At 41.1% G+C, this 16,277-nt stretch overlaps 1 protein-coding gene across 1 annotated transcript; it reads left to right on the plus strand.

Moving 5' to 3' along the window:
- The first annotated feature begins 1,528 nt into the window (after window positions 1–1,528).
- Window positions 1,529–7,618, plus strand: LOC120731818 (protein unc-119 homolog B-like). The gene is made up of 6 exons (XM_040029088.1): window positions 1,529–1,901; window positions 2,727–2,840; window positions 3,287–3,386; window positions 3,607–3,779; window positions 6,244–6,373; window positions 7,082–7,618. The coding sequence occupies exons 1-5, from the start codon at window positions 1,667–1,669 to the stop codon at window positions 6,354–6,356; spliced, it is 735 nt and encodes a 244-aa protein (XP_039885022.1). The 5' UTR covers window positions 1,529–1,666; the 3' UTR covers window positions 6,357–6,373; window positions 7,082–7,618.
- The last annotated feature ends 8,659 nt before the right edge of the window (window positions 7,619–16,277 follow it).

A 16,277-nucleotide genomic window follows, 5' to 3' on the forward strand; every position in this document is an offset into this window, starting at 1 on the left:
AAAAGTGCATTAACAGGAGTCGGGCCCGGAGAGGTTGTTTGGCTGAAATATATGTTTTTGTTTGAGTATGAAAGCAGAGCTGACAGTAAGAAGTGCTGGTTAAAGTCTTTCACATTTGGATCCACAAAGAAAAAATATTATCGAGTTTTGAAATTATTAAAACCACAAAAATCTTTATGTGACATAATATGCTAACATCATTTTATATTTCACTGCTTTGCAGCCTAATAGCTTATTAAATTAAATTAGTATTAGTATTAAATTAAATAGGCGACATTTTACTAGCCTGTAAAAGGAGCGTCTCGTGAGTTAAATGGGAAATTTCTTTGCTTAAAGCTTCTGTGGAATAATTTTTCATACTCTATTTTTTCCTTTTAATACTCTGACCTAGTGTTAGCTTCCTGTGTGGCTTAAGAATTGTAACAGGTAAGATAAGTTTTAGGACTCTGAGATTTAAGGAACGGGAATAAAACAGCTAGTTTATTGCATTAGCGCAAGGTAAATTCTCAGTTTGAAAAGGTGGACCAGTATCTAGTGCTTGAACATACCTGGAAAAATTTAATTAATAAATAAATGACTTAACTCACTTACCATTAATTGAACGACAGCAAAACCCCTTCCAACTCCTTGTTGTTTTGAAAATTTAGTCCGGAGGTTCTCTGTGAGTTTATCTAACTTGACGGTAGTTTCCTTTTCAGTGGACTGGATTAACAGGTTCTAACTGAGATGAAAAGCCACTTTGCCCAGAGAGAAAAGGAATAAGATCCGTCCAGCTCATACTGCTTCATGGCAGCGAGGGTACCTTGGGTTTTTTAACAGCAGGCATCAGCACTCACACAGTAAACCTGAATTTGCATAACACCTGAGTCTTTACGACATTAATTTGCGTTGCATGCGCCGAGAACAAGAAACAACTCACAAGTGAACTTTGTGCAAATCTGAGAAGAGTGACTTCTTTGAAAACTAAGAAGGCTTTTTAATAATTATTTCAGTGCTAGATGTGTTTATGTGTGTGTTAGTGATGTTTTCGGATGCGGGAACATATCAATACAGAACGGTAAAAATACATTTCATCATCACAGAACCAATCAAAACCAATAAAAGGTACTTCCTTATTAATCAGCAGTGGTGTAAAGATCTCAAAGTAGGATTTTTTTTTTTTTAGCCTGTGTTAGTTTATACTCATACTCAGCTGCTTTTATCCAACTATAGGTGCGCCTATAGGTGATACTTTACAGATTTTTACATTACAGATACTTACAGCGTTTCAATGTTATAACAGTTTTTAATACAAAGCTGCGGTTTAAGAGTACTGATAAGCAAATAATTCATTCTACATGATGGAAATTACTATTATTTATTTTATTTTATTTTATTTTATTTTATTTTATTTTATTTTATTTTATTTTAAGAGCTAATGCATCAGCCACCCCCCCTTGTGGAAGTCTCGGGGAAGTTCCACACTCTCTCCAGTTCGCCGGGCTCTAGGCTCGCCAAGCAGGTTGTCATGGCAACTGTACAGCATGCGCTTACAAAAACAAGAGCTTGACCGTTCACCCACAGCTCTTTCGACATTCGACATCCCCGGCGCCATCTTCTTCTTCTTTTTCAAGCCTTTAGATAAGCACTCGTTTAAATAGGAGGGAAGCTGGGGAGAAGGGGGAGGATGAGCGGAGCCAAATCCCGCGGCGACCTGCCTGTTGCTGAAAATGTCACCAGCGGCGGGCACGGCACTGCGGCTCCTCCGCGGGACCGCAAGCCAGGCGGAGGAGTTCTGAAGAGGCTCAAGTCCCGAAGGAGCCAGCAGGTGGACGGCAGGGCCGTCACGGAGGAAGACCTCCGGGCACGGACTGGACACATGACCCCGGAGGACGTGCTGGGACTGCGAGTAGCTACTCGAGGTTTGAGCCTCTGTCTTTGAAACAGCAGATTAAATTTTGACATAAATCTAGAGCAAGTGATACCCTAATAACATGCTGTTCGAGATGGAGAGGAGAAATACATACCTGACAACACAAACAACTGTCACGGCAGTAGCCAGTCTTTCTATTTTTAAGCATCTTAATGGCACTTGAATTGTAATAAATAGCAGACGTTTTCTATTGTCACAGTTGGCTAGTGCCAAAGATCATATTAGGACTTTAAACTCCTAACAAATGTCCGACAAACAAAACAAAACAAAGCACTGCTGTGTACACAGTGGGGCTGATCTGGGTGGTCTTAGGTAAGGTCTTCGTTAAATTAAAAAAATCCAGCTGAGTAGATTATGATATGTGCTATGGCCTACATGTATAGCTGTCGGGAGCACATGATCTAAGAAAGAGAATTAAAATCGTGGAAGCCAAATAACAAGCTTTGTGTGATAATGTCTTTGTTTATGACAACTAAATTGTAAAAGCACGATCAATGCTTATATTGATCTACCCTTTAATATAAGAACACAGAGTGTGGCTGTGCATTTTGATCCCTGATAGACCTGCACTGAGGCAAAAGCTCCACAGTTCGACTCATTTTATGGTTGTATGCCATAAAATAAACAGTGTATGTGTATATATTCAAAGTTGCATGTGCAAATGTGGACGCAAAGCTGTGTAATCAGAGTCTGAGCATGGTCTGTAACACATTTTGCAAAAATACAAAAGCAGCCTGCTTTTATATTTTAAGAGCGATAGCTCGGGAATGATTCCGGGGGGAATAACTCCTTTGGTCTCTCTCATTATTTACAGGGTACCTCTGTAAACCCGAGGACAATATTTACAACATCGAATTTGTCCGCTTCAAGATCAGAGACCTGGAGACAGACACGGTCCTGTTTGAGATTGCCAAACCCCCACATACAGGTAGTGTGTGTTAGCTCACTGCTTGTGTTTTATTTATGTGGTAATGTAGATGCAGATTAGCTCCATAGTAGTGTTTTTGTTATTGTTGCTGTTATTGTTTATTTGCCTAAGAAGCAACAAAAAAAAAGAAAAAAGAAAAAAAGAGGGAAATCCCTGGTTCAAGCCCAGGAAGAGACACCTGGAACTGAGGGGAAACACAAATCAGGAAAGGTTCTGTGGAGGTCACCCCTTGTGAATAAGGAAGCAATCAAAAGTAGCTTCTGTAATGCAGGTGCAGATGACAGTCATAAGTAGCTGCCTCCAAAGGGCTTGACCCTCCTGACAAGGGTTCCTAAATGGTTTTAAATAAGCTGGGTTTGGAAACATCTGTCACCTGTTATTTTGATTAAAAATAGTCTTCAATATGGATCATAGAAAACGTCTCTGCCTAATCTTGTTGGTATCAGATGATGATGAGGAGAACAGAGAGTCAGACGCCAGCACAGGCCGGTTTGTACGCTACCAGTTCACCCCAGCATTCCTGCAGCTGCGGACCGTGGGAGCCACGTGAGTGACTCACGCATAATCTACGCACACCTCACCTGCTCCGTACGCAAACAGTGAAAACAATTACAGCATTATCTTCTATCAGCTACACGCCCATGCCTACTATCCATGTGACTGTAATAAGCTTCTAATTTGCGAATTATATAAGAACGCAAAACCTACAGTTGTTAACACCCTGATCTCCTTTCTTCCCTCTTTCTTTCTTACTTCATTCACTCAGGGTGGAATTCACGGTTGGGAACCGGCCTCTAAGCAACTTTCGCATGATCGAAAGGCACTACTTCCGTGATCACCTGCTGAAGAGCTTTGATTTTGACTTTGGCTTCTGCATCCCAAACAGCCGTAATACCTGTGAGCATATCTATGAGTTCCCTCAGCTGTCTGAGAGCCTGGGTGAGTCACCTTTTTAAAACTTATAACCATAACAAGAGCATACAAATGCCGAAACCTTCCCACGTGGAGCTTTTAACAGCAAACTGTGGAAAAGTGATAGCGTTTTATCAAATGTTGATTGTCTAGAAGAAGACTAACTTTTGGTATTTTGTACCATGCACATACCAAAGGAATACATCAGCATTTCCTATTCTTGACGTTTGCTTCAATGGATTTTTAAATCCCTATTTGTCATGCATCTAAGCACAACAGTAAACATTTGGTTACATTTTAGCAGGACTTTTGCTGGTGACGTCATCACTGATGCACATATCAGCAGCTAGCCAAAAGGTTTTTGCAGTTTTATTAAGCCTGACCTATTTGTGCTCTTACATAGGTACAACCCCAATTCCAAAAGAGTTGTCACACTGTCAAAAGTAAATAAAAACAGAATGCTTGAATGATTTGCAAATCTCCTATACCAATATTTTATTCACAGGAGAACATAGAAAGCATATCAAATATTTACAATAAAAAAAATATAATTTTAAGAAAAAAAATGAGATCCTTTTAAATTTAATGGCAGCAGCACATCTCTAAAATGTGTTACACGATCATTTATGGACTGCTGGTTTTAACAACAGTCCATAAATGATCTCTGGGACCTGAGGAAACCAGCTGCTGGACCTAAATGTTATCCTATTCGTATCTAATATAAGAATATAGTTATTGAGCAGTACCAAATAACTAAATTATAATTAGAAACGTTTTGTGGTTTTAATTTTATGATGAATTAAAAATTTCAGTTGGTGAGAAGTCTTCGACAATGAAGCCATGCTGTTGTAATAGACACAGTACACAGTTTAGCATTGTCTTGCTGAGATATCCAAGGGTTTCACTGAAAAAGACGTCGTCTGGACGGGGGGATACGTTGCACTAAAACCTGTATATACCTTTTAGCTTTGAAGGTGTCTTTTTCCAAATGTGCAAGCTGCTAATTCAGTAGGCATTAATGCACCCCCATACCATCTGAGATGCAGGGTTTGGAACTGATAACAATTCAGATGTTCCCTCTTCAGCATTTCTTGACCATGTGCACATTATAGCTTTTTCTTTACTTGATAGCACTTTAACCTGAATTTGTGGATAGCACAGTGAACTGTGTTCACAGACAGTGATTTCTAGAAGTATTCCTGAGTCCATGATTTCCAGGATAGAATCATGCCTGTTTTTAATGCAGTGCTGCCTGAAGGCTTGAAGGCCATTGTCCACTGCGCACAGAGATTTCTCCAGATTCTCTGAATCTTGATGATATTACCTACTGTAGATCTTGATATATTTAAAGTCTTCACATCTTTACATTGAGCAAAATTATTCTGAAACTGTTCAGTGTTCAATTGTTCACTGTTTTTCTGTAGATTGGTGAACAATTGACAATCTTTACTTTTGAGACACTCATGTAGTCATGCAGGCCATGGTAATCTAAGGAGCTCGGAAGGAAAAGCGACCGGACGTCTTTAGGTTTCTTGAAGACAGCTCCCATTAGGGCTTAAATACCTGGGACTCTCCACCATTTGGTCTTAGAACTGAAGAAGCTTTTCAGATGAGAGGTGTAAGGTCTTCAGGGAAGTTAAACAAGTCCAGATGCTTTTCTTTCCAACCAGTCTTGTTGCTGACCTGCTGCCACTTTAGCAGGTCAGTTAGAAAATATTTTTTTAGTACCACTTCCTTTCCCAGGCTTTTGTTTGCCCCCATCCCAGCATGTTTTTTAGATAGACTCTTAAATAAATTTTACAGAGTGTTGTGTTTTTGGAAATGCGGCTCTAATTGTATCCAGAACATCACACAAATTCTCTGTATGAGACATTATGCCATTTTCTTCAACACTTGGCCATGGTTTAGGTTTTTAATCCTGCCTTAATACTATAATACTAACCATAAATGCCATATGTACTTTGAAACTGTTTTTGGCTGCTGTGATAGTTGCTACTCTTCACTCTGGCCAGGAAGAAATCCTTCCTGAAGCAACAACACACAAAACAAACTTTAGCCAAAGCTAATATGAAGCTTCAGCAACGAGCTAGCTAAACATAGTCGAAATCCAGACAGTCTGTGTCGGTTTCTTGCCAAAGTTTTGTCTGGTAATCTACACTCGACTATCACAGAGGGATCAGATGAAGCAAAACACAAAGAACTTAAAAAAAAAAAGCAAAAAAAAAACTTTGAAAGATGTAATTTTTATTGCTTTTCCAGTACGTTAGCATACATGTCAGTGTATAATACACACAGCATTACTGTTTTAATAAACAGTTATATTTACTTGGGTATCTGTATGCATACACTATACCTTGTGATGTTGCTGAGCCTTTTCTCAAGGAGCAATAGTTACTGAAGGGTTTTTTTTGTTTTGTTTTTATTTTTAAGTTTTACTTACATGGATATTTAAAACGTTTTCACTGACATGCATTTATCATCTGTTTTGCAGTCCATCAGATGGTGGAGTGTCCTTATGAGACTCGGTCAGACAGCTTCTACTTTGTCGAGAACAGACTGGTCATGCACAACAAGGCAGATTATGCTTACAACGGAGGACAGTGATGTCTGCCTGCTTGCGTGTAACCACACACACAAACACACGAACATGCTCATACACGTCCATCTGCTCACTTTTATTGATATATACATAGGCACACGTGCATGTTGCTGAACACACATACGGCTCATACCTGGCCCGAGAGCTACTGCAGACACGGTTCAGTTGCCTCCAGTGTTTGTAAAGATGAATTACCATTCGTTGCAATCACTTTCAGGAGGTGTTTTGCATTAGTGTGAGACAGAGGTTACAGATGGGTTAATTTATAGGCTTTTGAAAATAGAGAAATCTTTAAAATCCGAGAGAGCTTGCAATTTGCAGCCGTGTATAACACGTGGCTCAGATTGATCAGATGGACCTTAGTCTTCTCTTTACAGTTTTAGAAGTATCCTAACAGCCATTGAGTGAACACACACACATTTGCATACACACGCATGCACACTCAATCCCCGAGTGACACACATAGTGTTTACACAGGGTTTGTCAGAAGCAGCTGTTCTCAGAGCTACCGCCTCCACAATCCACTCCAGACAATGTCGGGGGAGAAACAGAGGAGCCATCCACAAAAACACTCCTGTCAAACGCACATGGTCACTCCTGCAGCCCCCTCCCTATCTCCCTCTCCGCCCACACAAACTGACACGTCAATAGTAGTACCGTATAAGACTCTGAATTCAACCAAAGGTTTCTGACATTATCACTGTTTTTTATTTATTTATTTATTTTACAGTTCTGTGACGGCTCGTTAAGAAAGGCCATGTCAAGTAGAAATTTCCCCCTGGTATCTTCAGAGAGCAGCAGAAGTGTCCCAAATATGTTCTGGTTTCCTTATTTCAAAGTGGAGCTGTTATGTTTGTCCTTATTTTCTGTCATTTACTGTTACGCTAACAGATGCTGATTTATAACAAGGTCTCAGATAACAAGGTCAGCATATGTACAAGTTATCACCACAAGCTCTTGGCTCTGTATGATGCCACAGAGCTGTGATTTCCTTAAGATGGTCATCTCTCACTGTGAGCACACCGGCAGCACCCACCTGCTATTCAAACCTTGTCTTTGCAAGAGACAACAATCAAATGTAAATTGTTTTAACAGGGGTAGGGAGCTTAAAATGGCTTGTTTTAGATAGAGGACGTCCCACTGTAAGGTAATTGTGGATTATTAGAAAATGTGAATCACACAGCACTACTCTTAATCTGGAAATGAGCAAATTATGTCCCCTTTTCTTGGTGACAGCAGTCAATAAAAATGAAGATTTCTTTTTGAACATTTAGGTTTGATTATCTGTAGTTCCAATTCCTTATCACAAACGTCTTAAAAGCTTGATTATATCTGATATTTGAGTTTGTCTTTATCCTAACTGGACAGCATACTATCTCATGGTAATTTGTAAACTTTGGTGTTCGGGGTTTAAGGTGGTGTTTGTAAAGTATATGCATATATATAAATATACATAATTTGTAAAAAGTGAAATGATTAAATAAATGTACATTTTCAGGTAGAAAATGTGTGAAGCTTGTTTCATTTGTCAGAATGGGAAAAGTTAAGTTTGAAATGAGAATATCCCAAACATGGCCACTAGGAGGAGTTGTACCATAATACATTTAGTGCCACCGGTGCCAGTTTAGTTGTTTTATGCTTTAAGTTTGTTTTTGTTTTTTATTGTTGTTGTTTTTTTTTTAATCATTGTGATGGAACAAGCTTGCATTAATTTCTTGTGTTTGGTTAGGGCTTCAAATGAGGCCATGATCTGAACTCCTTATATTCATGCATGACTGATTTATACACGAGACATGAAACTGATTACGTCATGTTAACTTCCTACCACTATTTTACCAAAAGTTACATAAAATACGGCAGGACTTCATGCAGTACATTTCAAAAATGAGTCCACTTTGATCATCCCATTTTGGACTCTTGTGCTTTTAATCAGATCGTTGTTTGTCTTGTATCTGGGTTCATCTCTCTCAGTTTCCATCTGTTTCCAGTTCCTAGACTGCAAGTCTCATGGTGTTTTCTCTTTCCACACCTATGTAGTTTTCATTGCCTCCCTCTCACGCTGTGTTTTTTTCCTTTTTCCTTTTTTCTTTTCTTTCCCTCTCTCTCACCTGGTAACCAGACCTCTGGACTGGAGTGTTGAGTTTCCACTTTCCCAGAGAAGAGGACAATCTGAGCCACACAAAGACCTATAATGGACCCCCTCTGCTCTCTCCTCCCTTTGCTCTGGCACTGCACAGCTGCACACACACATGCACACAGAAGCACACACTGCATATGTAACAATACATGCACCCACCATTTTTTTTAATCTTTTTTTTTTTTTACTGCCCATTCAGGTCCTACCTGCTTTCTCCTATTGTTTCTCAAAGTAAATCCTTTGCTGATTATCACCCTATTTGATCTGGTGTTCAGGCACATTAAATCATTGTCATAGAATCTACATTTTCACCATCCTTGAATGCACCTTTAATATATCTTATAATAGCACATCAGATTGGGGATGTGACATAAAAACCATTTTAGCTCACCCTAAAATGATTTCCTGAATTGTTGTTTTGCAACTTTGGCTAGGAAGTGGCTAAAAAAAAAAAAAAAAAATCAAATTTAGCTACAGTAATAAGAGTGTTTTAGACAGTATGGACATCACAAGGAGAGTTGGTTTTAAAGTGTGAGAAAAACCTGTTTAGATGCAGCATTCATTTTCTGTTTTTTTTGTTTTGTTTTTTGTTTTCCAATAACATTCATTAGCCACTAACAGAGTGCTAGCTACTAGCATTTGCTAACGGTGACTGACTATGCGAGCTAAACTATGCAAGAAGGAAAATTATTAAAAAGAATAAAGCTGGGGACACAATTCGCAAATGGAAAATAATGAGGAGAAAGATGATAATTTTTTTTATTGCTAAGAGAAAATAATTTGATTATAGTGAGTCTGGTGTTTTCATCTGTTTTCATCTCTAGCAGCTCCACAATTGCATAAAGGGCCACTTTATTAGATACAGATTGCCAGTATTTGGTTGGTTGCCCTTTTGCTTTCAGAGCTGTTTTAATTCTTTATGGCATAGATTCAACGAGGTGCTGCAAACATTTCTCAGAGATTTTGGTCCATATTGACATGCAGTCACCCAGCTGCTGCCGATTTGTCTGCTGCACATCCGTGACGTGAATCTCCCGTTCCACCACATCCCAGAGGTGCTCTGTTGGATTGAGTACAGCAAACTCACAGCAACGTTTAAGAAACCAGTTTGAGATGAGTTAGACTTTATTGTGCATTATCCTGCTGGAAGCTGCCATCGGAAGATGGTACACTCCATCAAGGGATGGACGAGGTCATCAGCAATGCTCAGGTAGGCTGTGGTGTTTAAACAATGGTTGGTACTAAGAGGCCCAAGTGTACCAAGAAAATATCCCCTATTACACCACAAGTCTGAACCACTGATGCAAGACAAGATGGATCCATGCATCCATGTCATTAATACCAAATTCTGACCCTGCCATCTAAATATTGAAGCAGAAACTGAGACTCATCAAACCAGGCAACATTTTCCTCATATCTGTTATCCAAATTTGATGAGCCCGTGTCAACTGCAGTCTCAGTTTCCTGTTCTTAGCTGACAAAAGTGACACCCGGTGTGGTCTTCTGCCACTGTAACCTATCCACTTCAAGGTTCAAATGCTGTCTGCTCAGAAGCTCTTCTGCATACCTTGTTTGTAACTGTTGTATTTGAGTTACTGTTTTATTAGCTTGCATCAGTCTGGACATGCTCCTGTGACCTCTGGCATCAACGAGGCGTTTTCAACCCTAGAAACGATTCTGTGTGAAAATTCCCAGCGCATCAGCAGTTTCTGAAATACTCTGACCAGCTCGTCTGGCACTGACATCCATGCCGTTCAAAGTTACTTAAACAGCCTTTCTTCCACACTGATGAACTTCAGTAGGCGGTGAATAACTCGTTTTGGTAGTTGAGTTAACAAAGTTATAAAAAATATATTTTATATTTCTGTTTTGTTGGACTACTTTACTACATCTGGAGACATTTAAAGGTATACTCTCCTACTTGATCCTATACATAACAATAAACTATGTCACTCATGAAAACATTTAATAAACCTACAGATCCTAGGTCATGAATGAATTTATGAAACTTGCACTTTCTTCTCCCCCTCAAACGAAGTAAAGTATTACTTTAAAATACATACAAACTGATGGTGTGAAGACTCAGTGTGTCAGTTGCTGATTAGACCACAAAGCAGGGTGCAATTTAACTGTGAGCTCATAAATCAATAACCACCATCAGGCTGTAGGCCCTGCACACTGCAGCACAGCAGTAACGCAGCTGTACTGTACTAAACTATGTGTTGATATAAAAAGAATCTCGATATATCCAGTAGGACTCAAAAATTACCATACACGTGTGCGTACAGACACATCCACAGCAATAAATAAGCACACTTTCCAGGGATGATTTGTGTGTTCCCAGGCCTTCGTGGAACACATTTCAGCAGCCAGTTGTGGATTGACACACACACACACACACACACACACACACCGGAAACAAGTGGACAGGTGGGATAAATCAAGCGTATTCACGCACCCTCCCCCGCGTGCACACATATATCTCTGTAACTGGCTTCCCCATGTATCCTGTTCAGTGAATCGCGCCACATTGAGATTAGGAGTGAAAAGCACAGGTTTATCGAGGTTCCCCTGAAACACACTCACTCACACATACGGATCTACACACGCAAGCAGGGGGACGGGGGGGACAGTGGTCTTCTATAAATAGCAGCTAGGAATGGTGTTGATAGGTCCTGTGAAAAGAAATGGAGGGGGGGAGTGGAAAAAGGATTAAAAGAGATACAGGGACACACTATAACTCCACTTGTTCGTAAGTGTGTGTGTGTGTGTGTGTGTGTGTGTGTGTGTGTGTGTGTGTGTGTGTGTGTGTGTGTGTGTGTGTGTGTGTGTGTGTGTGTGACTGTAAGGTACTTTGGAGAGAGTATGGATTTCTTGCCATCAACACAAAACAGTCTTTCTTGGATCTCTCCCATCACCCCCAACAACAACATCCAGCTACATCCATCCATCTCTCTCTCTTCCAAACCTACACACACACACACACACACACACACACACACACACACACACACACACTACCTCTAACCCATCTTATTTGTCTTTCTCATGTTCACTCTCCCTTTCTTGTTTTGATTTTTTTCCATCTTTCCATCCGTTGTTGCTCTCCAAGGCCCTGGTGCGAAATCCATCATGTGTTAAACACCATGTTATAAAGAAAAGTGATGAGTCACCACACGGTCCTCTTAGTTTAGGTCAGCACAACGATGTTCTCAGAGATGGTCGTGACTCCATCTGTGTCATTATGTCATTTCCAGCAATTACTCTGTGACATCATCTCAACCCCTGAAAAAGGTCAGGGTGAAAACATGTAGGATGGAGCGTGTACTGTAAATATAAATAAACACCTTCATCATCACAGCTACCTTCGTAAACACTCGCTGTTGTTTCCCTGTAGGTGAGAACCTACTTTAATGCATTTTTTTTAAAGGTATTATGTATTGCATTTAAATAAAGATCTAATTTTTGACCTAGCGGATGTGGTGATTTAATGCGATGCTGAGCAAGGCTTTGTAGATGTGACAAGAGATAGCAGATAATTAGTTATCCGCAAGTTAATAAAGCACTCAGGGCAGCAGTGATGGATAGACAGTCCTTTAACAAACTGTGATTCCCCGACCAATTTCCATGGTGGCGAGTGCAGTATTGACAATCTGTCTTTAAGTGTTAGGTCTCTGCTGATGTGTAGGCAGAAGCCTTTGTGCAGCTTGTGTGTGTGAGTGTACTGTTCCTGCATTCGTCTGCCCAACTGTCTGTGTGGTATTACAGTGCAGATTTCCGCCGCTGCTTACACTCATGTGGCCGTCAGACAGAAATAGTCATCAAGGTAAATAGTTTGTGGTGTGTTGGTGCTTACAGGAAGCCCGCAGCCACCTTTGGAAGTCTCCCCAGAACCCCCAGTCCAGTTTGTTTTGTGTGCGTTTGATTAATAAAAGGTTAACTCAACCCTCAGTCAACTGTTAAGAGAGGCATGTAAATCTCCCCCGCAATCTCTTCCTTCCTCTGCCTTTCACTCCTCCCTTTGTCTCTTCCTTTGCCACACCTTCCCCTGGGGGATGCAGGGATTGTGATTGGAGAAGAGGTGGGGCTCCTGGCACAAGCACAGGTGTGCTCGTTTCCTCCCTTCTCCTCTCTCTCATGTAATGATTTCTTCAGCTCGCCACCTGCCAGGTGGAAAAAACACCCACAGCAAATGGAGCGCTTTAAAATGGCCTCCTGGCTTCCGCCTTAAAGGATTTTCTTTTTTTCTTTCTTTTTTTTTCTTATTGCTTGTACAAACACTCCATTTTCATCCCTTTTCATTATCCATTGACTACGTTTAACTCAATGAAGTCTTCCTGGAACTACTTGTTTACATTTTGCGTCACATTCAAATGACGGCTCCTGGCTCTGAAAAACTGTCCACCGAGGCTCCCCCACTAGCTTTTCAGATGATCAGAACCTGGCTCTCTAGCACCATTCTCTCGACGCCACTTCTCGCCTCGCCCTTTGGAGCTGCCTGGAGGGTGGCGTAGAGCAGGTCCCAGGCCCCGAGAGGTCAAAGTTCACTCACCAACAATGGAATCTTACTCTGGGTCAGATGCAGTCAAGGAAACAAAGGACAAGGATTGGACAAACTTCTGTGACAAGGAGACAGAGGGATGAAGATGCATAGAGCAAAAGCCAAAATGAGACGTGGAATGAATGCACTGAAAACCTTTCTCATACACTTACCCAGGCACATACACTCACACACATAACTGTGCAAATTTTGCTTTCACACACACTAAAATCTGCCAAAGCTGTTGCTTAAGCCCATAAAACAACTTAGTCAAAGTTTCTCAGGCTACAAAAATCTGTTTCCCAACAGTTCCCTCATTGTATTTCTTGTCTTTAAATAATAATCGCTTAGAGAAACAGCACGCTTCAATATCACAACAGTTCAGGTAAAACCAGAACTTTTTTCCCTTTAACCTCTCTATATCTTTTCATGTTGCTCCAACTTGTTCCTTCCCCTCCCCCACGCTGCTGTCTTTCTCCTCTCTCTCTCTTTTTTTTATTCACTGCCATTGATCATGCATGCAGAAATTCAGCACACCCAACCACGGCTCCAGCCAGGATAGGTTAGCTAGTGCAAGGCCCTGTCCTACATACTGTTCCCTCGCTATGGTCCGCCAGGCCAGTCACACCCTCCCCCTGACCTGCCTCTCCTCACTGACTCAACCCCCCCACCCCCCCACCCACAACCACTGCCACACACACACAAACCCCCTGCGGCCCATCTCAGAACCAGCACATGCACAGATCATCATGTGGTGGTGGGAAAAGTTAACTCTTCATGACTGAACACTTTTTAGTCAGGTGCAGGGTTGTGTTTGATCATTGCTCAGTCTGTCCTCTAACTTGCTGCACACACACAGAGACAAGGGATTGCTTGCTGATGTGATCAGAGTTGACAGAAAAAATAGTATTTATGGATTATTATTGTTTGTAGTATTTTTAATCTTGGCCAATAAAGCTCAACAAAACAACCTGGGCCCGTAGCTTTGACAGCAGCATGCTGTTAACTTTTAGTTTCCAGTGTCTGAGTTTTAATATGGTGAGTGAAAACAAGTGCACTTCACGCTCCTTTGTGAGCACTACACTTGTTTCACTTTGGCCGGAGCAACTGAGGTATGTGACGAAACTGCCTCAGCTGACCAGGCTGACCGCGGCCAAGAGAAAGGCTGACTTAGAAGTAAAGCTGCTAATCTTCCACTTAGCTGGTTAGGGTGGCCTGTCATGTAGTAAGACAGAGAGAAGGTGGTTAGGTAGGGTTAACTTTAGATGAGGGTAGTACTGTGATTGGGTAACTGGATGAAGAATTGATGAGGGGTGAAGAATGCAAACAGGCAACACTTGATTTGATGGGAGGGATGGCTGTGGGTGCTAGGTTGAAGGGAACAAGTGGACTAAGGGTGGATGAGGGTTGGCTCAGGCATAGATGGTTTATGGATGGAGGGTAATTCAAAAAGAGGGACTTCCTGATGGTTTAAATGACTAATGATTGTGGGGGCAAGGTTAATGACAACAATACAAATGAACTAGGACAAGACATTCAACATCACATTGCATAAAAGAGAGGCACACACGGATGAGGCACAACATTAAAACCACTCGCCCAATATTGTCTCATTTTTTCTCGTGCTGATAAAAAAAGCAGTGTTCGGTCATCGATCTCAGGAATATCCCCTGGTGTCTGGAACTGGGATGTTTGGAGGGCATCCTTGTTTGCTGTGGTGGCATTTTGGGATTGAATTCAGAGGTGTCAGGAGTCGGGTCAGTTCATACCTTAAGTCAGGGATTCCAGACTAGAAATGCTGCTCTAGTCAATGAAAGAAATGTGTCACTGTTTGGGCTTAAACTGTAAGAAATAAATGTGTTAAATTGCAGAAAAAAAATGTTGTTAGCTCGTTGACCAAACTGCCCTGTAATTATAAAACTGAAACAGAAAATATCATTTTATTTTGGACATATTGTAAAAAAATAGAAATTTCTGTAGTTTTATAACGGCACTTCTGGCGTCCGCTTTAAAGGATTGTTTTATCCAATTGAAAAATAAGGAAGTGATATGATAAGGTGTGATATGAATGGGAGGACTTCATCAGAAAAAGCTGGAAAACTTATTAAAATACATTTAAAACCCCCAAAATTTAAGCCCTCCTTCACAATTTGTAAAGTCATCCAGTGGACCAGACTGGACTCTTTGTCGGGCTGATTCTGGTCCCCAGGCCTTATTTTTGACACCTCTGCCTTAAGTGTTCCCTGAGCCATTCCTGTCCAATTAGTATGGTTGGAGTGTGCTGTTGGTTCAGCAGCCTGAAATGACATGATGAAGGTTATCCACTTCACCTATCAATCAGTATACATTACATCACATTAATAAAATTGCATTACATTGTATAATATCACATGATACATCACTATGGCACTGATTACATTATATATAAGATCAAATAACATTCTGACATTGTAGGCCCAAGTTTAAATCAGATCATATATGATCACATTTAATTATGACTCAGTGAGATCACGTGTGAGAACCAATATATAACACAGATAGAAAGCAGGACCTCGCTGACATATGCAATATGAAAATAAAAGAGCAGCTTCCAGTCAGCCATGGCTGTTTCACAAACTGTATCCTGGTTACAGATGCTTCATGTCACCTGAGGCCTAACCTGGCACCACAGGAAGCCATTTTTTTCCATTATGTCTTCCTGTAAAGCAGCCCAAACCCTGCTCATATATTAAGCTGATATGAAGAGATTACTAATGAGTGACAGAGACCTAACAAGCAAATTAAAAAAAAAACAACAACAATAAAAAACAGGTTTAGCACACAAAACCTGTGATGAATTCTGTGCGTCCTAAATCAGATCCTTGTCTTTGAAATGTTTATTTATTGAATCGTTCTCTCGTCCGAACATTTCAAGACATCCAGGAGGGTATTAATGGGCCACGCTGTTGTGATTCAACCAATGACGAGAACGGCGGGGAAACACTACACAGAGAGCGCCACTGGCAGCATGAATAAAAGGCAGGCAATGCGCGCAGGAGGGGAGGTCCGAGGCCCCGGGTAGGCTACGGGAAAAGGAGGTAGAGGCGGAGTCTGTCTGTGAGCGTATATGCATCTGTGCGCTTCCTCGCTCACCCCTCCTCTTTTTTTCTTTTTTAAACCACCCCACCCCCACCTCTGCTGCCCCCTCCCCCCTTCACCCCCCTTCCCCTCTCCCCGACCCCTCCTCCTCCTCCCCTCCTCCCATCGTGC

Source organism: Simochromis diagramma, unplaced genomic scaffold, assembly GCF_900408965.1.
Source record: "Simochromis diagramma unplaced genomic scaffold, fSimDia1.1 OVJJ01000483.1, whole genome shotgun sequence".
Lineage (NCBI taxonomy): Eukaryota > Metazoa > Chordata > Actinopteri > Cichliformes > Cichlidae > Simochromis > Simochromis diagramma.

What these genes read in the sequence shown, in the direction of transcription:
- LOC120731818 (XM_040029088.1), top strand. Translation starts at nt 1,667, where the DNA reads ATGAGCGGAGCCAAATCCCGCGGCGACCTGCCTGTTGCTGAAAATGTC. An exon ending in ACTGCGAGTAGCTACTCGAG is followed by an intron (nt 1,902 to 2,726) that starts GTTTGAGCCTCT and finishes CATTATTTACAG; the next exon opens with GGTACCTCTGTAAACCCGAG. An exon ending in TCAGCTGTCTGAGAGCCTGG is followed by an intron (nt 3,780 to 6,243) that starts GTGAGTCACCTT and finishes TCTGTTTTGCAG; the next exon opens with TCCATCAGATGGTGGAGTGT.